General features: G+C 42.4%; 1 protein-coding gene across 3 annotated transcripts in view; it reads left to right on the forward strand.

The window, feature by feature from the left end:
* Positions 1-208: 208 nt before the first annotated feature.
* Positions 209-25,295, forward strand: part of LOC109918227 (neprilysin) — a 175,322-nt gene continuing 150,235 nt past the window's right edge. The window contains exons 1-4 of one of the 3 annotated variants that reach the window (XM_048604661.1): positions 209-505; positions 3,712-3,883; positions 15,729-15,764; positions 18,957-19,118. In XM_048604661.1, coding sequence (XP_048460618.1) covers positions 3,721-3,883; positions 15,729-15,764; positions 18,957-19,118 — 361 coding nt within the window. In that variant the 5' untranslated portion in view covers positions 209-505; positions 3,712-3,720. Of the gene's footprint in view, positions 506-2,851; positions 2,887-3,711; positions 3,884-4,580; positions 4,599-15,728; positions 15,765-18,956; positions 19,119-25,295 lie in introns of those variants that run through there. The other 2 variants (XM_048604660.1, XM_048604662.1) reach the window with 2 other exon arrangements.

Genomic DNA, 25,295 nt, shown 5'->3' on the forward strand with positions numbered 1-25,295 from the left:
AGACACGCTCGCCGTCCACGAATAGAAAGCTTCAGGTCATGCACTCACTGAAAGAACTTGCGTGTTTCTCTCGGATCCCTGCAGGCAGACCCCCACCCCCGGTCCTTATTCCACCACCAGCGGCCCCCCCTCCCCACAAACCCTCCCCCCTCCTTCTCATTTCCTCTGTGATTCCAGAATCAGCTGAAGCACGTTGAGCATGAACCAGGGCGGCTAATATAGTGTCAGGTTGCCGCTGCAAGATACATATCGCTTAGTAAGGTGCTAGCCGATCGCAAGTTGCCGTGTGATCATAGTAGAAAGGCCGAGGGAAAGGTAGAGAGACAGAGGGCTCTGACCGCGGCTTAATGGTGGTGTCTGTAACGTTCTCCCTCTCTGTGGGCTGGATTCGGGAACTGACACTATCACCTGGGAAATATCACCATGACTGCCACTGCCTGTGTTCTCGGTCTGATTGGCCAGTGACATCCAATGGCACTGGAGCAAGCTACACAACAGATAGCTGGTAAGTTCGCTGTGTGTGTGTGTGTTGTCTTCATGAAGGGAACAGAAAGAAACAAAATAGTTCTACACACATTTAAAATAAAAGACGGTCCTAAATATGTGATGTATCTGAAATTTGAACCCTGACATTTGTTCTGAGGTGACAGCATCTCAGTAAAGACTTGTGCACATGCAGTAGATGTAATAGAGGTGCAGGACATATAATTTCATTTGCCATTTGCCTGCAAAAGATGCCTTGTGTCAATCTAGAAAGCGTTCATCTCTAAGCGTTTGACAAGGATTTGGTTAATGTATCACAGTTTGTCAAGTGTTTGAATCATATTGACAACATATTCGCATGCAAAACAAAAAAAAAGAGGAGGTGGAATGATCTGGACATTATTCTAAGGTAGAGAGCTTCAGTGGAGTGAAGATTTACCTGTCCACTTTCACTTTCACTGGGAAGCTGACCTTCACTCGATGCCCCCTCCCTCAAAAAGCTTTCGAAATTCAATTTCAGGTTTACTGAGGGCAATAGTATTTTCGTTTTGTTTCGATCAGGGGCTTTGTGGGGTGGGGAGTGATTGCGGGTCAGGGTTGAGGCGATATAGCATGATTAGTTTCCCTTGAAAGGGTTGCCTCGTTTTTGTGAGCGAGCTCCGGTCCTGGTTTCCCTTCAGTAGCCATGTCCCGACCGGTGATCAGTACAATTGCCCGGGTGACCGCTCGACGTGGCTTCAAATGGTTGAAGGTGATCCATGCATCAGAGGCAGCTTATTAAAAAAAAAACCCACGTCGGCTAAAAAAAGCGAGCCTTTGGACTTTCCGCTTCGAAGCGTGACATAATCTCTTATCGATGCCTTCTGCTCAACTTATTCCGTACAGAGTCTATTTCTCACTCTATCTCTCTGAACTTGGTCTGAAATTGAAGCACCCAATGACCCGTGCTGGGGATTTTCCATCCCATTGATTGACGTGCACCTCTTGCACGTGATTTTCTACTCGGGAATCTTCGCTAGATCTTTTTCCTAATGCTCAAGATCTGATCAGTCCCTCTGCCCTGACTTTCTTCAGTTTGCTATCTCTAGGATAAAGACCAGGGACACCAGTTAAAAAGCAATCACAGTATCAACAATAAAAATGAAAACATACTCCTGTAAGAGATTCTTCTAAGCGGAGGAGGCAGTTCGCCGAATCTAAAACTTGTATTCCCACTGGGAAGGTTGTAAAAGGGAAATACAGTCACTATCGTATTACATGCAATAGACGCGCCCCGCTGTTTTACGGTCTGGGGATGCTGTGATCTATTAAAATATTAAATCTATTAATATCAAATCTATTAAAGTAATTCTTCACAGTGTACAACCCGTCCTAAAGAAACTAGTGATCCAGGTAGATTTGGAGTACTGTCCAAACGTTAACAGTTGCTGAAAAATGTAAATGCTGTTTGCCCTGTAAATTTGGTATTTCTTGCGAATTGCCCTGATCAGCTCGAGATGGAAGGCTTCAACAAAATGAGTTTTAGTTTCATCAATATTCAAGTTCTGTTCTATCATATGATAATAATAGGCACTGGCACGAAGTTAATTCTATCCATTGGCAAGTAGCTGGCTGCGTTTAGAAGAGGGGATGAATTTTGTATGGTGCAATGACAGTTTAGTTTCACATCCCCACAAGTCGAAGTCATTATTTTAAAATCAAACCAATCAATATCAACTTTCCTTTCTGGTCTCCCAAATACATCGATTTCATATTAAAGCTTTTTTTTCAAAGAGAAATGGTGCCAGCTAAGTGATCTTCTCTCACCCTAAACCCACTATTCGTCCCTTCCACATTAACTCAGTTGGAGCTTTTTTTCACTGATTTCACTTCAATTTTAACTACATTGGAAATTCCACCTCTGCTGTCTCTTTACCTCAAAGTATACAACTAGGAGCAGGAGTCGATAACACACTTGTCACCCTGGTTCCCTGAGAGACCAAAACTCTAACTTAGCCTTAGATGTGTTTAAAATAAAGCCTCCACAACCCGCTGGGCAGGTAATTCTCTACATTCACAGCCACCAGAATGAAGCCTGAAATTATCCTTAGCCTGCTCTCCCCAACCGCCAGCCCTCCCATGTTTTAGATTCTCTAATCAATGGAAACCAACCTCTGTGTCCACCTAAGTTAACACAATTGCCTTTGAAATGCTGATCAGGCATTTTCTGGGCGTCAGCAGCGAATGGTTTTTAACCCCGATGTGAGTGTAACAGCACATCTATTAAAACAAACTTGATGGTTATTGGTGTTTTGCTCTGTCTCTCTCGGTTCCGGGGGCTGGATTATTGCAACAAATCTAAACAGTTACCTTTCACTTCTCCTGTGTCTCTGCCCTCCAGCTGTTAGGCTGCTTCTCTGCTCTGTAAGTACACTGTGATACGCCACTCCCAAATAACTCCTCGGAGTTACTTTTTCACTCCCAAAGTTTACCGGACTAAAGTTTGATACATTTTTTAAAAATTTGATCTTCCAAGATACGAACGCGACCCCAATTTATTACCAAGTTAATCGGAGGCAGCTTCTCTGTCATTCTATGACAGCCGTGACTATCAGTAACTCCGTCCCCCAATTAGTTGCATTATATTGTTCTTTTAGATCGAATATCTCTCATTTTGTTTGTCCGATTAGCGTGAAATTAGTGCGCTTGCTCGGTTAAAATCGCACTGTGCACTGCTGTTAATTCTGTCAAAGAGGGAAAATGATGAGGGAGACTGTGAATTGCATCCTGTTTGTTCCTTGGAGTTGTGAATATATGCCAGGAATTCAGTTTAGATTCAAGCGGGATGCGGTATGAGTTCAGTTCGCTCCAGGGATTCACAACAAAGTGCACATGCTGATCCAGTCCTGAAGAAGGGTAATACCCGAAACGTGGACTGCTCCTTTCCTCCAGATGCTGCCTGGCCTGCTGTGTTCTTCCAGCCTCCTGTTTGTTCTAAAGTTGGCAAATTATATATTTTGGTGCAATTGCACTGATGCTGTAATTATTTCAAAACTTGTGCAGACGGAGTGTTGACTTCAGGGCACCGTTTGAAATGATAGTGCAGATAATCATGGTTGTGGACTTTCGGTGGGTGCGGTTGATATAATTGAACACACCGATTTTTGCTCTATAACCCTGCAACACTTTGGGCGGATGGCCTGATATACCTGGCTATGGCGGGGATTTAACTGTGCCTTTGCTCTTCAGGTGGTTGTTATGGGCAAGTCTGAAAGCCAAATGGATATAGTTGAAAGGAACCCGCAAAAAACGAAGAAGTCGTGGAAATCGTGGAGCTCTCTGGAGATCGGCTTGACCACCATTGTGGTTTTACTGATTATTGTAGTGATTGCTTTGATCGCTTTATATGCAACACGCAAGGGTGAGTACAGCAAGTATTTTACACGTATTTGTGTGTGTGTGTGTGAAGGGCGGGGGTAGGGGGGAAATCTGGTTTTAAGTTAAGGTGAAATAAAGATCAGATACCAGTATTTCGAGCATGTAGGATCACAGATTTGCCTTTTTTTAAAAACTCTCCATTTCATCGAGAGATTGTGACAACGTCCCAGGCTTACTAACAAACGGCCAATGAGGCAGTGCATTGTTAATGAAAGGGTTGGATATATATAAATTTAAATCTTTCATGGGATTTAGGATGTTGCCTGTTCGGCCAGCATTTATAGCCCAACGCCAGTGCCCTGGAGAATGCAGCAAAAAATCCCAATGACTGTCTCTACACGTGAAGAGCAGGGAAGTCTTTGCAAGGGAGAGATCGTATGCAGTTTGCCTCCAGACTTGACGCAAAGTTCAACGTCAAGTTTAGGGATCACAGTTCAGGTGATGGGTCCAACTGATGGGGATGCTAGTTTCATTTTGGAATTGTACAGATATATGTGGTGGGTGGGGGTTACGTTGCTAAACAATGAATCCACGCCTCCTGGCGCCAGGTTTGGTTCATCCAGAGGGACTTTTTTTTTGGTATTTCCATTTCAGCCGATAGGGATAGACTGCTTAAATAGAGATACAGAATGCTGGGGAAACTCAGCAGGTCCGGCAGCGTCTGTGGGCAGAGGAACCGAGTTAAAGTTTCGAGTCCGGTAGGACTCCTTTTCAGAATGGAGTGGTTGTTGCTGAAATTCCGTTATGTCCCAAAAATTCTCGGTCCTGGGGAGCTCCGCTCATTGGAGGATCCCGATCCGCTGAAGTGTAGGGAAGGGACAGTCAGAACAGAATGGAACAGTGCTGGGGGGGCACAGCGCGGGGCGTAGGCATGGTTTCTAACAACGGGATAACGAATTAATACTGATTTTTAAAATAATCTATACCTGCTCGGACATTGTACATCTTAACTGATCCCTCCCGGCTCCCCCAATCTCAACCCTTGAAGGGGAGAATCTGGTGTGTAACACTGTTACACGGGCTAATATGAACTTGTTTAAAATTAAGATGGACCCGATTGACCCATCTGTTTGTGGGATTGGAAAGGGGAATCTGATGGTTTTTTTTTCTGGATATAGCAGGGTCCCTGTTTAACACAGGCTCCCATTAACGGAAAGGGAAGTGCTCCTAGCTTCTGTACATCCACATCAGAAAGCGCTTTGAAACCTCACACATGCTGTTTTGCTGGTTCCTGAATTAGCCATCCCGTCAGAATTTAGATGGTGATTAATGATTTGTCTCTTCATAAATACTTTTTTTTAAACAAAAAACGTTCTCTGTTTACCTTCCTTCAGTGTTAAGATGAATGACATCTTTTATTCGACCTGAGGTGAAGACTGATCCGTTATTACCGTACATTCTGTGGCTGAAATGGCCTTGGGCAATCCGGATATTTTCTAACCTGTTCAGAAATTATATTGCACACCTCTAGAGCAGGTGGGACCTGAACACGGCCTCCTGGCACAGAGGTTTGGGCGGCACAGTGGCTCAGTAGTTAGCACTGCTGCCTCCCAGCACCAGGGACCCAGGTTTGATTTTACCCTCAGGCGACTGTCTGTGTGGAGTTTGCACATTCTCCCCTTGTCTGCGTTTCCTCCGGGTGCTCTGGTTTCCTCCCCACAGTCCAAAGATGTGCAGGCTAGGTGGATTGGCCGTGCTAAATTGCCTGTAGTGCCCAGGGATGTTTAGGTTAGGTGGATTAGAAATGGGAACTGCAGAGTTAGGGGAATGGGTCTGGGTGGGATGCCCTTCGGAGGGGCGGTGTGGACCTGTTGGGCCAAATGGCCTGTTTCCACACTGTAGGGATTCTAGGAAAATTTTAACTACCACCACTCCGCAATAGTCTGTCCCATTACAATCTATACGGTCTACACAAATTAGCACACATCTTCACCAATTATTGTAATAGACCGTTGGCATATGTAGAATTATTGAGTCAAACGATAGTCAGTTGCATTCTCCCACTTTATCTCCAGTTTCATCCTAATAGTTTTTCTTTGTTTGAAAAATCTGTTGTACCTTTTTGGTAAAATCACAAGAACTTGAACATAGAAGGGGCTATTTGGCCTGTCCTATGGTGCTATTCTTTGAAAGAGCAGAGATATGTGTTGACTCATGGTTTTCCATTCTCATGTGCCTGGCAAATTCCCAGTTAATATCATGAAATATTAGTTGGAGTATTATCAGTTGTGTTCCAAATCCTGACAGGATATGGAGATGACATGGGAATATGGTGTTGAGGAAGATGAACAGCCATGATCTAAAATGACAGAGCAGGCTCAAGGAGCTAAATGGCCTACTCTCATTTCTGTGTTTCTCTCTTTCGCCAGTGGTTTTAAATCTGACCATCCGTTATTGACTGACTAATCAGAGAGAAACACCTTTCTCTATTGATCATGTTAAAACCTTTCAACTTAATTCACCTTGGATATTCTAAGGTGAATAGTTCTAACTTTACCAATCTTTTGTTGTAACTGATGTCCCTCAGCTCTGGCAACATCCTGATAAAACCCCCTTTACTTTCCCTGAGGCCTTTGTGTCTTTCTGTAGTGTGGTGCCAAGGTGTGTGTCTCTCTCTGAGGCCTAACCAGTTTTTAAAGATTTAGCAAGACATCGAACATAGAACAGTACAGTACAGGAATAGGCCCTTCAGCTCACCATGTTTGAGCTGACAGTGATGCCAATCCAAACTAATCCCTTCAACCTGCACATGGTCCATATCCCTCCTTCCTTGTCTGTTCATTTGTCTGCCTAAATGGCTCCTAAAATTTGCTAACCAATCTGCTCCTATCACCTTCGCTGGAAGTGTATTCCCCTCTTTATTTTGTGCTTGCTTTCCCTATTTACAAGGAGGCCTTGTGGTGAGCATCCCTGCCTCTGAAACACCAAACTCAGGGTTCAAGTCCCACTCCAGGACTTGATGATCAGGGAAGGCATATTTATAATATGGCCAAAGTTGATTATTAGCCTGTGATTTCTTCAATACATCTAGCTGTTACAAGCAGTGAGAGCTGGTCAGCCATGCATGATGTGGAATGGTATCCCCTAGTTAAAGCCTCTGGAAACAGACTGGCAATCCATTTTAGAAAAAAAGTAGTGATGGAAACAAACATGTGCTTTGCCTTCTTCATGTCACTAGATATGGGCAAGTCTTTATTTATAAAGTAATGAATATGCATTTTTTAACCATCTTATAAACCTGTCCTGCCACATTTAAGGTTTTATTGCTATGGATACCAAGATAGCTGCTCATCAACACAAATCAGAATTGTGCCATTTTTAGTGTCTTGCCTTTCCATATTAGTTCTTCCAAAGTGCATCACTTCACACATTACTGCATTGAACTCCATCTGCCATGTTTCTGCAGATTTCACAATCCTATGTCATTCTGAAGACTACAGCTGGCCTCCTCACAATCTATTACCTTGCCAAGTTCCTTATCTTCTGTAAAGTTGAAAATGATGTTCTTTAAAACAGGGCTGTAGGTCACTCATCGAAAGTATGAAAGTGTAAAAGTCCGAAAAGATTCAGAAACCTTGGATGACAAAAGAAATTAAGCGATGAGTCAAAAATAAAAAGGAGGCATATGTAGGGTCCAGGAAACAGAAGACAGAGCACTTGAAGAATATAAAGAGAGCAGGAAAGAACTCAAACGAGGAATTAGGAGGGCTAAAAGTGCCCCTGTAATGTCTTTGGCAAACAAGATTACAGAAAATCTCAAGATGTGTTATACATATATAAGGAGCAAAATTGTAACTAGAGAAAGGATAGGCCCATTCAAGGACCAAGGAGGGAATTTACGAGTGCAACTGGAGGAAATGGGTGAGGTTCGTAACAAATACTTTGCATTGGTGATTCTTAGAAGGGATATATTGATATTCTGGGGAATGTCAATACAAAAAAGGAGGATGTGTTGGTTGTTTTGAAAAGCATTAAGGTAGACACGTTCCCAGGACTTGAAGGGATCTATCCCAGAATGCTGAGGGAGACACGCAAAGAAATTGCTGGGGCCTTATACAAAATCTTTGTATCCTCTTCAGTCACAAAAGATGTCCCAGAGGACTGGAGATTGTTCCTTTATTTTAGAAGGACAACAGGGAAAATCTGGGATATTGCAGGCCAGTGAGCCTTATGTCACGGTATGGAAATTACTGGAGAAGATTCTAAGGAATACAATTTACTCACATTTGGAAAAATACAGACTTATCAGCAAAAGGCATCATGGTTTTGTGCAGGGAAAGTCATGTTTCACAAATGTGATGGAGTTTTTGGCGAAAGTGACAAAGATGATTGATGTGGGCAGGGTGATAAATGTTGTTTAAATGGACTTCAGCAAGAGACTTGCCATGAGGGACCTTGTCAGACTTATATAAAAGTTGAAGTCACATGGGATCTGCAGTGAGCTTGATGGAGAACTGGCTTAGTCATAGAAGACAGAAAGTAGTGGTGGAAGGGTGTTTTTCAGATTGGAATCTGTGACCGGTGGTGTTCAGCAGAGATCAGCACCGAGACTCCTGTTGTTTGTAAGATATATCAATGATTTGGAGGAGAAAGTAGATGGCCTGATTAGTAAGTTTGTGGACAACACAAAGATTGGGAGACCTGCAGATCATGAGGAAGATTGCCAGAGGATACAGCAAGATAGAGATAGGCTAGAAACTTGGGTGGAGAAATGGCAGATGGAGCTTAACTGGACAAATGCAAGGTGATGCATTTTGGAAGATGTAATGCAGGAGGGAATAAAATAGTAAATGGCAAAACCATTAGTAGCATCAAAATACAGATCTAGGTGTACAAGGTCACAGTTCACCGCAGGGGCAACACAAATGGATAACATGGTCAAGAAGGCATAAGGCATGCTTGCCTACATCAGTCAGAGCATAGAGAATAAAAAGTGGCAAGTCATGTTTCAGCTGTATAGAATATTATTCGGGCCACTTTTAGAATATTGTGTACAGTTCTAGTCGCTTCACTACCAGAAGATGTGCAGGCTTTGGAGACGGTACAGAAACAATTTACTAGGATGTTAGAGACAACAAGGTGCAGGGCTGGATGAACACAGCAGGCCAAGCAGCATCATAGGAGCAGAGAGGCTGACGTTTCGGGCCGAGACCCTTCATCAGAAAAGGGGGAGGGGGTTTTCAGGAGTCGCAGGGAGAAACGCTTCTGAAGGATCTCAACACCATGAGTGTAGATATTATCACGGTTGGGGCCAAATTGGGAAGGCTTGAATGTGGATTGTAGTCCATTGGGGATGATCTGGTTCCGTAGGCAGGTGCTAAGGAAGGTGATGTGGCTGTAGTACCTGGTTTGCTTCAGGACGTGGTCGAGCAGTTTCAGGGCCGAAGAGATTACGAGAGAGTTGCAGTGGGAGAGAGATCCCTTGAGGTTTGTCCGGAGGGAGGAGGGTAACTTCTTCAGGTTAGGCATCCTTAGAAGAGGCTTCGCAGTGGGGTTAAAATTGAATCAGAGATAGTAGGAACTGCAGATGCCGGAGAATCCGAGACAACAAGGTGCAGGGCTGGATGAACACAGCAGGCCAAGCAGCTAGGATGTTGCCTGGTTTGGAAGGTATTAGCTATGAGGAGAAACTTGGTTTGTTTTCTCTTAAATGTCAAACGATGATGGAATGACGTGATAGAAGTTTAGAAATGTATGAAAGGCATGGATAGAATAGATAGTTTCAGTCTTTCTCCCAGGCTAGCAATGTCAATTGCTACAGGACATTAAAGGAGATGTGAGAGGCAAGTTTATTTACACAGAGGGTGGTAAGTGTCTGAAATTCGATGGCAGAGGAAGTGGTGGAGGCGGATACAATAGCAAAGTTTAAGAGGCATCTTGACAGATATGTGAATAGACAGGGAACAGAGGGATACGGACCTTTTGGAGGCAAAATCTTTTGGTTTCGAAAGGTGTCATTTGTTGGCGCAGCCTTGATGGGCTGAAGGGCCTGTTCCTGTGCTGTTCTTTGTTCAAAAACTGGTTCTTAGAGAATATCATTGCAAATCAGTTTCCATTCATTACAACTCTCTGCCGTCATTTCACCTTAGTCCTAATTTCTGAGGCCAAGTTTGGAGCATGCCTGCTGTTAAGTCAAACGTTGTGGGGTCAAGCCCCACTTGAATTCAGTGTTGCCTTTCAGATGAGATGTAAAACTGAGGTTCCATCTGTCCTCTTAAGTGGGAGATAACAAGTCCTATTGCACTATGTGGGTGGATGGTGTGGTGGGGATGGTGCGAGTGGGGGTGTGTGGGTGGTGTGCGGGGGAACACAGGGGAGTTCTCCCATTATGTCTGGACCAAGGTCAGGGAAAATAAATTTCCACTTATTATCACATTGCTGTTTGTGAAAACCTAGTGCATGCCTTTTATCATATTTCTGACACACAACAATGACTACATTTTTGAATACTGCCTAATTGGTTGTAAAGCATTTTGAAATCCCCCAAGGCTGAGAAAGGTGATATAGAAAATGCAGCTGTTTCTTTCCTTCTTTGTGTCTTTATGCACCTCCATGTAATAATTGGAAACAAATTTGGGCAATTGATATTAATTGGTATAATCACATTAAAGCAGTTTTGCTAAAATTATACAAAACATTAGTCAGACCACAGCTGAATACTGTGAATGTTTTTAGGCCCTTATCTAAGTAAAGATATACTATCACTGGAGGCTGTCCCTAGAATGTTCACTGGGCTGATACCAGGTATTGGAAGACTGTATTATGAGGAGAGATTGAGTACGTTGGGCCTGTACTTATTGGAAGAACGAGAGGTGACCTTGTTGAAATATTCAAGATTCTTAGGGACTTGACAGGGGAGATGGAGAAAAGTTGTTCCTCCTGTGGGACAGACGAGACCCAGAAGGCATAATCTGAGGTCTCACATTTAAGGCACAGATGAGAAGGAATTTCTTTTCTCAGTTCTTCACTGGAGTTCTTTACTGCAGAGGGTTGTTGAGGCTGGGTTGTTAGGTATATTCAAGGCTGTGATAGATTTTTTTAACTAGTAAGGGAATTGGAGGTTGTAGGAAAACAACAGCAACGTGGAGTTGAAGATTCAGATCAACCATGATTTCACTGAATGAGGGAGCAGATGTGATAGGTTGAATGGCCTACTTCTGCTCTTACATTTGATGGTCACATTATAGCAGTGGTTTCCCATGGTTCAGTTTCAAGCCAGCTTTAATATTAGAAAGGAAAATTGGCATTTATGTGGCACATTTCTTGATATCAGGAAATTCCAAATCCTTCGCTGCTAATTGGATATTTTTGAAATGTAGTTATTGTTGAATGCAGCAATCAATTTACACTCAGCAAGCTTGCACAAATAAAAATGATAATGACCAGGTAATTTAGTTTACAGTGCCCTGTTTGCAGACAGAAAGATTACATACATGCACTGGGACTGTTTCCATTCACCAGAATAGGTGGCAGCCATTTACTGATTTCTTGTTCAAGGTTTTGATTCTGCTTTCTGCGGATAAACTGCCTGATTTAAAATTTAAATAAAACCTGGCTGTTAACTGTCAATCAGTATTAATGGGTGCATTCTCCATGGTAATGCCTCCATCAGTCAGAGTCCACTTGCCAACCAATCATACTTTCCTCTCATGCAGAATAAATGTTGGTTTTTCCCTTGACTTTACATCCTTGTGAATTGTCCTGTTGAGTTGCAGCGGGCACTGAGTGGTCTGGGGTGGCACGGTGGCTCAGTGGTTAGCACTGCTACCTCACAGTGCCAGGGACCCAGGTTCTATTCCACTCTCAGGTAACTGTCTATGTGGAGTTTGTACATTCTCCCCATATTTGCCTGGGTTTCCTCCAGGTGCTGCAGTTTCCTCCCACAGTTCAAAGATGTGCATGTTAGGTGGGTTGAGCAATTTAGCATGGCCATAGTTCCAGGAATGTGTAGCTTAGGTGGATTAACCATGGGAAATGCAAGGTTACAAGGATAGAGTGGGGTCTGGGAAGGGTCTGAGTGGGATGCTGTTCAGAGGATCAGTGTGGTCTCAATGGTGTAATTCCACACTATAAGGATTCTATGATGAGTGCAAGACAAAAAGTTTCCACAAAGTGGATCATTTTTCAGCATTTCTCAAGTTCTGTACTATCAAATGGTTATAGTTGAATTTAGTGATGATGATTAAGAGTCAACTATCAGCCTCAGAGACAGTGATCAATTCCTTTACTCTTTCCATAAGAGTGCAAGAGCATCTTTTATGCACAACTAAGAGGACAGTCAAAGCTGAATGGTTTATTTCTCTTCCTATGTTTTGTGGTTTTAACATCTGACCTGAAAGATGGTACTACTGACAGTACAACACTTCCTCAGTACTGTGCTAGTGTACGAGCATTGTTTTTCATTCTTAAGCTCTAGGCTTGAATGTAAACTCAATACACCTTGACTCTGAAAAAGAGCGCTACCCATAGCTGACACTACTGTGAAAGAAAATGTAATTAATCCTGGGAAGGCCTAACTTTACAAAAGCACAGTCCATTCATGGCAGTCAAGATTGTAGCTACATGTTCAAATCCTACTTTTCAGTTCTTTTATAAATCCAGTACTCTCTTACTACTGAATCTATTTCCATTATGTTTAAAAACTGTGCCTTCCAGATCACAACTATTCCCTGCATAAAAAAGGTTTCCTCATGTTGCCCCCCCACCAAACCCCATTGTTTTGTCAATCATCTGAAAATAATATCTTCCAGTTACCAAACCTCTGTGACTAGTGATTTATTTACTCCATCAAAATTCTTCATGTTTTATTTGGTGCATCTGTCACATCTTTTCTAAATATTCTCTGCTCTGAGGAGAAAGAAAAAACTGATTTTCTTATCCTCTTAAAATGAATTGGAGTCTCTCACTCTTGTTATGCTTTAGGTAAATCTTTGTTGCACCCTCTCTAATATCTTGATATCCTTCCTTGGGTGTAGGACCCAGAATTGAACACAAACTCCAGCTAGTGCCTAGTTACTGTTTGATGAAAATGGTGACTCTCCTGCTCCTCTGATGCTGCCTGACCTGCTGTGTTCCTCTGGCTCCATACAGTATTGACTAAGAAGTTGTCCTCCTCCCTCCGAAAAGATCTCAGTGGATCTCTCTCCCACTGCAACCCACTGGTGATCTCCTCTGCCCTGAAGCTCTTCAAACACAAACTGGAACAAACACGTTACTACAGCCACGTCTCCTTCCTCAGTACCTGCCTGTGCAACTGACTCATCCCCCATAGACTCCAAACAACATTCAGACCATCCCAATTTGGGCCAAATTGCAACAACCATTATCTCCAGTACATCCAGAGCCTCCAGAAACAGTTTTCTGTGCGGATCCTCAGCTCCATGCTCACAGCCATGTGCCAGCATCTTCTCTCACCGCAGTCAGCCCTACCCCAGCTCAGAGCAAGTCCTGAAGAAGGGTCCTGATCCGAAATGTTGACTTTCCTGCTCCTCTGATGCTGCCTGATATGCTATGTTCCTCCAGCTCCACATTGTATTGACTGTTTGTTTTATATAGGCTTAGCTTAGCTTTTTTGCTTTTGTCCTCTATTGACTAAGTGCAGATTTGCATGTGCTTTTTCAACAGCCTATTCAATTTGCCCTGTTGCCTTCAAAGAATTGTGTACACAAATCTCCAGGTTCCTCTGTTCCTTCACACACTTTAATATTGTCATTATATTATCTCTCCTCATCCTTCAGCAAAAAAGCATTGTTCTGTTGGATCTTATTTGTCACCCACTGACCTGACTAGTTTTTCACCATAGACTTGAGTGAAGTGTGCAGGAATATTTGTTAGCCTTTTGCTGTACTCTTGCTAAATTGCACACTATCTTTTACGGTATATTTTCTCTATCTCCCAGCCCTATAATCATTTTGTGTCATCTACCATGTTCCCTTTTGAATTTGCTGATGTTCACTACACTCTATTCATTATGTCTCAAATAAAGATATCGAATCTAGATAAATCCATTTGCATTGTTCACTACTGCTGCCACCTCATCCCCCACCACCACACCCCTGACTGTTTCTGACCTTGAATCTGTCCCCCTTTGCTAACAACAAAATCATTATTACCACCGTTTATATATTGATTTGGATCTGGAACTCTGTTGCAGGGATAGTAGCAATACTCAGACCATACTTCTGATCTTCACTTCATGAAAGCCCTGTTTATAAACTTTAAGGAATTTAGCAAAGCAACAATCCAGTTTACCTAGGGAAGGTTTAAGCTGTAGCTGCACAGTTTAAGTCATCTAAGATAATCTGGTGAGTAGGCCCAAAGGGACTGGGTAGTTCAGTAAGGTAGAACAGGGGCCATTCATACCTAGAATTGGGTTTGTGTGTGTATATAAGCCAATGTAAGCACTTTATGCCACAGGCAGCATCTACTTACTCCGTCTGGGTTTGCCAAAACCCCAGGATTGTCCTGGAGTCTCCAGGAATTAAAAACATTCAAGGGCACTGCAGCAAGCCAAACACTGGAGAAAAAGAAAAATGGGGTCATTAAAAGTGGTGTTTTTTTAAAAAATTTTTTTTTGAACACATTGACTTATTAATTGTCGTAAGACAGGAATTGGAAGAGGACAGGAATCATTGAAATGGTTAATGAAGGATCTGTTCATTCGCCAACTGGCTAAGGGAGATTGTCATGGCACACTGTGACCTGTTTAACAACTGATGATGTGAGCAAGGATATAGGGTTGGGAGAAGTGGGGCTCCATGTCATGAAACCTTGAGGACTACACCGAACAGAGTTGTCAACCCTAGTTCTGTCTCTGTGCCAATGGTGAATGGCAGAAAACAGTAATTCTATAATGCAAATTCAGTCTACTGCTTAGAGTTAGGATGACAGAATCTTCAAAGTCAAACTACATAGTAACTCCCTCCCTATACTTGATACACCACACAGACTGCTGCAATTCAAGAAGTTGACTCACCATCACCTTCCAAAGGGAAGGGCAATAAATGCTGTCCCGGGCGGTAATGGCCACATGCTAAGAATGATCAATTGTTTTGAAAGGTCCCCTTATCATCTTCAGCACCTTGATCAGATCACCTTTACTGAAGGATATATAAGCCAAGTTTATGCAAACTTACCTTCCAAAAAAAAAAATCTGTAAGTCCTGAAAAGAGGAAGACAACTTGGAAGTGAAGAGGTTTAGGGCAGGATTTCCAGAGCTTGGAGCTTGTGCAACTGAAAAATTCAATTGTGCAAAAAACTCAAACTGAATGGACACAGATCTTGGCAGGTTGTAAAGATTAGGCTGATACAGAGAAATGGGGCATGGATTGAAGAGCTGTAGAAGAATTTTAAATTGAGATGTTGTGGATGAGGAACCAAAGCAGGTCAGCGAATCGAAGGTTGGTAGGTAAACAGGCTGTGTTTCAGATACAGGCAACAGACTTCTGGAGAAACTGAAGTTAACAGAAGCAGAAACAAGAGGTGGGAGACTTTTGTCCTGCAGCACAATTTGAATTTGTGTGCACTTTTACTGTAGGACAATTTCCCAGGCATCTTGTGAAACAAATGCTTACATAGTACATCAGTATCTTAGGCTCAGGAATGAAGACAAGACTAATACCCATAAAATGAGCTAAATTTATTCTTTATAAATTGGAGTCTGTAAGGCTCTAATCTGTCTCACAGGAGGTCATGTCTTGAGAACAACAGCTCGGTGAAAATGATGGTGAATAATTGGATTGCCAATAAAGAAGATTGTACTGTCTAATTAATTACAATGCTGCTGGATTATGGAATCACTCATGATTATTTTGTTTGTTTCTCCCCAGATAAAACATGTACCACTCCATCGTGTGTATCCGCAGGTAAGTCCATTTAAAAAAAAATAGCAAAGTGACATTAATATATCCACATCAGCCCATCTCTCAAATTTTGCCCCCACAGTGTGAAACACAATAACTCCCAGGTTGGCCATAAAATAAGGAAAACATTAAAGGACAGTCTCATTCTCCTTATAGAATGTAGTGCACTGAATGGGGCTCCACCGGCTGCCTCAGGGAAGTAGAGTTATCTCCTACGCTCTGCCATTTTAATCCACCCTCCAAACTCTGAATGCAGAGCCCAATGGCAAATTAAGTCTCCACAGCAACAGGTCCCTCAAGCACTTTGTTCTGCCTCTAGTCAATGCAGACTCCCATCAGACTGCCTCCACATCTTTTAGCTGTTGCTGTTTACCACACAGTCTGCTTGTTTCAGCCTGTATTAAATGCTATTGCCCTCACCTGCTACAGATCTTTCCTTTTTATTGCACTTGCACAAAACGTTACTGACATATTACAGTCTGTAAGCCTTTGACAAAAACTGAAATTGTTGGAGAAGCCAGTGTCAATTGTCTGATTTAATTACATGTCCATAGTCATTTAGTTTGAGTTGAACCATCTGGTCTCTCATATCTAGAAACGATGGACAGTGGCAGAATTACCTTGGGAATTTAGCCCATTTTTTTAGCTCTGTTGCCATGGCACCAGTAAAATATCTGCCAATGGTGTATGCATTCCTGTGACTTTGTTTATTCTATCGGTTTGACCAGGTATAGAAGGGTAACAGACTGTCTCTCTTTTCCAACTCCGCATTTGAATGCAAGAGTTTTCCTAAATAGAAGTATTCTGGATTGCCAATTGAGTATGTATATGACCATTTACAGTCTTGTAAGAAATGGACGGGTACTGTTGAGTTGAATAAGTAAGCAGTTAGTTTTATTGCTAAAGCCCACTCGGATAAAAATGTACAAATTTATCTTGCTTCTCACAAATGCACCCAAAAATACTGAAGCTGCAAAATATGCAGAAAGAAACAACTTTACACAATATCAAATCTTTCAATTTGGCCAAGTAAAGGCAAAATCAATAAAAGGTTCACTGACTGGTTATAACTGCATGTTTTGGTTCTCACTTAAACAGTTGCTTTGCAATAGTGGCTGATCGGTACTCTTCTCTGGGATTCACTGATGATGAATTGAAATCTTCCTTTGTAGCAAGATGGTTTCCTGATTGGTTTCCAAACCAATAATCTGGCTCAGATCAGAGAGTTCAGAGAATAGATTTGGTCTGGCAATGTATAAATTATCAGCCCAAATTTAAATTTGAACATTTGCCTAAAATGTTGCATCCCATGATCTCTCCAATGTTGGCTGTCTATTCTAGTGAATATAAAGGATTGACTCATGCCTCACACTGTTCTCATTAGCCATCATTTCATAGTCAAGGTTATTTTAAAACATTCATTCATTCACAGGATGTGGGTGTCAGTAGCTAGGCTAGTATTTACTGCTCATTCCTAATTGCCCAGAAGCTGTTAAGAGTCGACCACATTACTATGGCTTTGTAGTCACATGTAGGCTAGACCAGGTTAGAATGAGATTTCTTTGGTTAACCAGATGGGGTTTTACAACAATCAGCAATAGTCACGCTTTCACCATTAGACGAGCTCTTTATTTCAGGTTTTAATAGATTCAAATTTCACCGCCTGTCATGGTGAGATTTGAACACATATCCTTAAGTCAATGGAGATTGCTAGTCAAGTGACATTACCATTGCCTCCCTATAATTATTCTTTAAATTTTCCGGGCACTGCTTCTGAATGATCCATCCTCCAATTTAGTGAGATAGGAAGGAGTCAGATCACTCTCTAAGATCTTGGATAACATTCTTTGTTTCAGTGACATGTCCTTTTCTGTTGATTTTTTTTAACAAAATAGTACGATATGTGAAAACAGCTGAGGAAATTACAGTTTACTATTTCCTACAATCCACCTTCATAGATAACATTGAAGTGTTGAGGCTCTGGGTCAGTTTAAAATAAGTCAAAATGGATGCTGATAGATTTTTCTTGGGCAAAGGTGGTGGCGTTAAGATACAGCCAATTTGAATGGTGGAGCAGGTTCAAGGGGCTAACCCTATATGCTGACAAGAAATGCTTGCAAAGCCAATGTCATAGAGTCATAGAGTCACACAGCGCAGAAACTGACTCTTCAGTCCAACCAGTCCATGCCAGACATAATCCTGAACTAAACTAGTCCCACCTGCCTGCTGCTAGCCTATATCCCTCAAAAGTTTTCCTATTTATATACTTATCCAAATGTCTTTTCAACATTTTAGTTGCATCCATATCCACCACTTCCTCAGGAAGTTCATTCCACACACGAACCAGACTCTGTGAAAAAAAATTGCCCCTCATGTCTTTTTTAAATCTCTCTCCTCCCGCCTTAAAAATGTGCCCCCTTGTCTTGAAATCCCCCACCCTAGGGGAAAGACAATTACCATTAATCCTATCTATATCTCACATGATTTTAAAGGAACGAATGTTAAAAAAAATCACCATTTCCTGTTCCTATTTACCTATGAGTGGTTTGCCACTTATTGTCCATCCTTAAAATTAACCTCTTGAGCCCACTCCACCATTCTGTTCAACTGTTGCTGATCTGTACCTTAACTCCATTTACCCTACTTGGTCCCATAACGCTTGCCTAACAAAATATCTATCAGCCTCTGTTTTGATTTTTTTACTGAACCACAGCAAAATGGAGCACCTATTATAAAACAAAAATGAAACCTTGTATTTAAATAGTGCCTTTCATAGCAACCATCTACTCATTTGTTGATATGAATCACTATATGAATCAATAGTGTCCTCCTTGAAGTGTAGTCACTGTTGTAATATAGAAAACACAACAGGCAATTCGTACACAACAAGGTCCCGCAAGCAGCAATGTGATGATTGTTTTTGTGATGATTGGGGGATAAGTATTGGCCAGAGCACCAGCTATACCTCCCCTGTTCTTATTCAAAATAATGTCAGGGCATCTTTTAAGTTCTCGTGAGAGTGCAGAAAGAGGCACTGGTTTTAAAATCTCAGCCAAAAGAAAAGATAAATTGTTAAATACACTGCGTCACTTAACCACCAAAGGAATCCTTATCCTGACATGCTTCATACACTTTCTGATCTTCATGGAAAATTCATGGCATTTTTTAAACTTTCTTCTTCCTTTCACCCCTCAGCTGCCCGTATCGTGGCGAATATGGACCAAGCTGCAGATCCTTGCAACAATTTTTATCAGTATGCCTGTGGAGGATGGTTGAAGAAGCATGTCATCCCTGAAACCAGCTCCCGATATAGTACTTTTGACATTCTGAGAGATGAATTGGAAGTCATCTTGAAAGGTCGGTCGTAGTTTTAGAAATCTAACATTAAGATTGAGCACCGAAAATGTTTTACAGGCCACATTGCCTTCTTTAATACAGTCAATAATTTCAAGTTAGAATCATAGAATTGTTAAAGCAAGGTAGGAGACCTACTGTGTTGCTCTCATCAACTCCCGTTCCTATTTTATCAAAAGCTCCATGCCTTTATTGGTCAGTGCATTGCGTATAGGAGTTGGGAGGTCATGTTGCAGTTGTCCAGACTTTGGTTAGGCCACTTTTGGAATGCTACATTCAGTTCTGTTAAGATGTTGTTCAACTTGAAAAGGTTCAGAAAAGATTTACAAGGATGTTGCCAGGGTTGGAGAGTTCGAGCTATAGGGAGAGGCTGAATAGGCTGGGGCTATTTTCCCTGGAGTGTCAAAGGCTAAGGGTTGACTTTGTAAGAGGTTTATAAAATCATGAGGGGCATGGATAGGGTGAATAGACACGGTCTTTTCCCCAGGGTAGAGGAGTCCAAAACTAGAGGGCATACGTTTAAAATGAGAGGGGAAAGAATTTAAAGGGAGCTGAGGGGCAACTTTTTCATGCAGAGGCTGGTGCGTATATGGAAATGTGCTGCCAGAAAAAGTGGTGGAGGCAGGTACAACTACAACATTTAAAAGGAAGGATTTAGAGGGATATGGACCAAATGCTGGCAAATGGGACGAGATTAATTTATGTGGTTGGTATGGATGAGTGGGATCAAAGGAACTGTTTTCCTGCTGTAAATTTCTATGACTCTAAGTTAGTTAAACACAATTGATCCATGTCAAATCCATGCTGGCTTTCATAATCTAACCCAAATGTTATTTTTATTTTATTCATTTATGAAATGAGCTTGTGTCTGACTAGGCCAGCGTTTACCGTCCATCCTTAATTACCCAGAGGGCAGTTAAGAGTCAACCTCATTGCTGTGGCTTTAGAGTCACAAGTAGCCAGGCTATGTGAGGGTGCCAGTTTCCTTTCCTAAAGGACATTAGTGAACTACATGAGTTTTCCTGACAATCAACAATAGATTCATGGTCATCATTAGACTCTTATTTCCAGATTCTCATTGAATTCAGATTCCACCATCTGTCGTGATAGGATTCAAACCCAAGTCCCCAGAACATTTCCAGGGTCTCTGGGTTAACAGTCCAGTGATAATACCACTAGGCCTGCCCTTATTTGCACATGTAATTATTAATTTTGTCCCAAAGAATCATTTTTATAAGCTTCCACATGACTAAGATTGAACTTGCTGGCCTGTAGTTGCTGGTTCTTTCTTTACACCTTTTTTGCACAAGTGTGTGATAATTGCAATTCTCCACTCCTCTGGCCCCATTTGAGTCTGAGGAAGATTGGAAAACTGTGGCCAGGGTCTGCACAATTTCTACACTCACTTCCCTTCATATTCCTGGAGCCATCTCATCCTGTTTTGGTACCTTTTCAACTTAAAGTACACACAGCCTATCCAATACCTCCCCCTTATCAATTGTAAACTCTTTAAGTAATTAAACTAACCCTTTTTCCCCATGACCTGTTCAAAATCTCCTTCCTTGATAAAGATCAACAAAATGTTCTTTTAGTACTGAACTATGATCCCTAGTCCACAAAAACACATTGTGGTTTATAATTGGCCCCCCTCCTCCTTTTACAGCCCTTTGAAAACTCTTTTGCTATTTATATGGTAGAAGACTTTGTTGGCTGCCAGGGTCTATTCACACTCTGCTTTTTTTGCAATTTCCCTCAACCTTCTATATTCAGTCTGGCTCATGGTTGTAATATCCATCTGAGATTTGTCAAAGGCATTTTTTTTTCATGTAAATCTCTATCTCTTTTTCTCTTCCAGGAAACTTTGAGTTTGTTTTCCCTACCATTTTCCTTTGTGGTCATATGCCATGACTTTCTATCTCCTCTTTATAGGGGTAGCCCAATGTTCAGTTATAGTCTTGCCTGTCAACCCTTGATTCCAATTTGTGTCTGATTCATTCTCATTCCATTGAAGTTCATTGAACAAAGAACAAAGAAAATTACAGCATAGGAACAGGCCTTTCGGCCCTCCAAGCCTGCAGTGACATGCTGCCCTTCACAACTAAAACCTCCTACCCTTCCAGGGACCGTATCCAAAAGAACAAAGAACAAAGAACAAAGAAAATTACAGCACAGGAACAGGCCCTTCGGCTCTCTAAGCCTGCGCCGATCCAGATCCCCTATCTAAACCTGTTGCCTATTTTTCAAGGATCTGTATCCCTCTGCTCCCTGCCCGTTCATGTATCTGTCCAGATACATTTTAAATGAAGCTATCGTGCCCGCCTCTACCACCTCCATTGGCAACGCATTCCAGGCACCCGCCACCCTCTGCGTAAAGAACTTTCCACGCATATCTCCCTTAAACTTTTCCCCTCTCACCTTGAAATCGTGACCCCTAGTAATTGAGTCCCCCACTCTGGGAAAAAGCTTCTTGCTATCCACCCTGTCTATACCTGTCATGATTTTGTAGACCTCAATCAGGTCCCCCCTCAACCTCCGTCTTTCTAATGTAAATAATCCTAATCTACTCAACCTCTCTTCATAGCTAGTGCCCTCCATACCAGGAAACATCCTGGTGAACCTCCTCTGCACCCTCTCCAAAGCATCCACATCCTTTTGGTAATGTGGCGACCAGAATTGTGCGCAGTATTCCAAATGTGGTCGAACCAAAGTCCTATACAACTGTAATATGACTTGCCAACTCTTGTACTCAATATCCCATCCGATGAATGAAAGCATGCCGTATGTCTTCTTGCCCACTCTATCGACCTGCGTTGCCACCTTCAGGGTACAATGGACCTGAACACCCAGATCTCTCTGTGCATCAATTTTTCCCAGGGCCATCCCTCTATTCCCCTCCTATTCATGTATTTGTCAAGGTGCCCTTTAAAAGTCACTATAGTATCTGCTTCAACTACCTCCCATGGCATCGAGTTCCAGGCACCCACCACCCTCTGTGTAAAAAAACTTGCCTCATACATCACCTTTAAACCTTGCCCCTCACAACTTAAACCTATGGCCCCTAGTAACTGACTCTTCCACCCTGGGAAAAAGCTTCTGACTCTCCACTCTGTCCATGCCCTTCATAATCTTGTAGACCTCTATCAGGTCGCCCCTCAACCTCTGTCGTTCCAGTGAGAACAACCCAAGTTTCTCCAAACTCTCCTCATAGCTAATGTCCTCCATACCAGCCAACATCCTGGTAAATCTTTTCTGTAGCCTTTCCAAAGCCACCACATCCTTCCAGTAGTGTGGCCACCAGAATTGAACATAATATTCCAAATGCAGCCTAACTAAGGTTCTATAAAGCTGCAACATTACCTGCCAATTTTTAAACTCAATGCCCTGGCCGATGAAGGAAAGCATGCCATATGCCTTTTTGCCTACCTTCTCCACCTGCGTTGCCACTTTCAGTGACCTGTGTACCTGTACACCCAGATCCCTCTGCCTATCAGTACTCTTTAGGATTCTGCCATTTACTGCATATTTTCCATCTTGATTAGACCTTCTGAAATGCATTACCTTACATTTTTTCCAGATTAAATTCCATCTGCCATCTCTCTGCCCAAGTCACCAACTGTTCTCTCTCCCACTGTATCCTTTGCCGGTCCTTATCGCTACCCGCAATTCCACCAATCTTTGTGTCATCGGCAAACTTACTAAACAGACAAGTTACATTTTCCTCCACATCATTTATATATGCTACAATTAGCAAAGGTCCTAACACTGATCCCTGAGGAACGCCACTAGTCACAACCCTCCATTCAGAAACACACCCTTCCACTGCTACCCTCTGTCTTCTATGATCAAGCCAGTTTTTTTATCTATCTTGCAAGCTCACCTCTGACCCCGTGCGACTTTACCTTCTGTATGAGCCTGCCATGAGGGACCTTGTCAAAGGCCTTACTGACATCCATGTAGACAACATTCACTGCCCTACTCTCATCAATCATCTTCGTCACTTCCTCAAAAAAATCAACCAAGTTAGTGAGACATGACCTCCCCTTCACAAAACCATGTTGCTTCTCGCTAATACGCCCATTAATTTCCAAGTGTGAGTAAATCCTGTCTCAAAGAATCCTCTCCAATAATTTCCCTACCACTGACGTAAGGCTCACCAGCCTGTAATTAACTGGATTATCCTTGCCACCTTTCTTAAACAAAGGAACAACATTGGCTATTCTCCAGTCCTCTGGATCTCCCCTGTAGCCAGTGAAGATACAAAGATTTCTCTCAAGGCCCCAGCAATTTCCTCCCTTGCCTCTCTCGGTATTCTGGGGTATATCCCATCAGACCGTGGGGACTTGTCTACCTTAATGTTTTTTCAAGACCCTCAATACCTCCTCCCTTTTAATCTCAACATGACCCAAACTATCTGCACACCCTTCTCCAGACTCATCATCTATCAAGTGCTTCTCTATGGTGAATACTGATGCAAAGTACTCATTTAATTCCTTGTCCATTTCCTCTAGCTCCACACGTAAATCCCCTTCCCTGTCCTTGAGTGGGCCAACCCTCTGCCTGGCTACCCTCATGCTCTTTATATATGTATAAAAAGCCTTGGGATTTTCCTTAATCCTGTTGCTCCCAAGTTAATCTTGTCATTTTTAATAAACAACCTAAACATTAGGGATGCAGTTTTCCTCTCCTTGGAGGAGGTGACAAGGGGATTACTATTTTGCCAGGACCAACTCTCCCTATTATTTCTTCTTCTCACCATGTCAAAGAGTCTTTTTCACCCATTAACAATTAAGGCCCTTAAGTAGTCAATTCATGGCCACTGAGAACCCATTGATAATCCATGCTGACACAAGGAGAATGTGCAAACTCGACATAGACAGTTGCCTGAGAATGGGATTGAACTCAGGTTTCTGGCCCTGTGAGGCAGCAGTGCTAACGACTGAGCCACCATGCCACCCAACTGGAAAAAAGCAAATCGTATCAAATTTTCCCTGCCTTACCCACACACACAACTTTGTAATTTGTTGTGGGACCGAAAATCTCTCTTTTTTTTCAGAAAGGTGCCATCAGTAGGTCACCAACTAATGGAAAAGATGTACATGTTTGCAAGTAAATTACAGGGATGTGCAAGGATTATAGTGTAATTGTAATATGGCACTTTAATTGCCTAAATTTAGATTCAAATAGAAGTAATTTAAAGGATAGAGAGAGAGAGAGAGAGAAAAGTGATCCAAAAGTGTGTTCAGGAGTATTTTGTACAAGTGGTAAAGATATACTGTCCAACAATAAACCAATAAGACTTGGTTCTCAGGAATGAGATGCAGCAAGTGTATCAGGTGTCAGCAGGGAAACACTTATGGAACAGTGATTATGATACCGCAGAATAGAATTTTCCCATGTATATATTTATAATGTGAGACAAGTATATTCAGTGGTGACTCACCATATCACCTGCCAAACAGTTCATTCAGAACCAACCAGCAAACTGTGGCAAGTTTATTGGTGAATAAGAGCTTCAACGCTGCCTTGCTGGGTTGCCAGAGCTGCCAACCAATAAGAGCCAGACAGCTTCAGGGTCCTAAAGTCTGCCAGTTGAGGCCTACTCCTCAGGGGACCCTTTGGTGAGAAGTACTTATCGTACTCTTCTCATGGGGCGCAGGTTGGAGGGAGGGTTGGAGATAAGGGCAAGGTGTGATTGAGAGACCACCCTCTTTCCCCCTATCTCTATGTCCATTTGTCCCCAGGTTTGGGCAATTTGAGGCCTTTACCCACTAAACTGGAAAGGCAGGTTACCCTGATTCCCAATTGACAGCGGCAATTCCTAACACAAAAGTCAGGGTCACAACCATGCTGCTTACTTCCGTGGACACCTATCAGTCACCAACATCTCAGGGCATGCTCCATGGATACCGATGACATGCACCCCACATCTGGCAGGACCTCCAGGTTGCCAGAGCCAAAGCCGATGGCCAATCAGCCTCTGTTCAACATGTCCAGAACAAATGTACCATATAGGGCAGCTGCGGACTATAAACATTTGACCAGGTGCATGGTTGGACTTTACATAAGGTATTGGTACAAGAAACCCTGGAGGTCTCAGCAGCGTCCAGTACATTTGCCTGTGGTGAGTGGGAGAAAACAATATGAGGCATAGTAAGGTGCATGAGTATGACATGAGTATGC

The sequence above is a fragment of the Rhincodon typus genome, chromosome 13 (genome assembly GCF_021869965.1).
Source record: "Rhincodon typus isolate 14 chromosome 13, sRhiTyp1.1, whole genome shotgun sequence".
NCBI lineage: Eukaryota > Metazoa > Chordata > Chondrichthyes > Orectolobiformes > Rhincodontidae > Rhincodon > Rhincodon typus.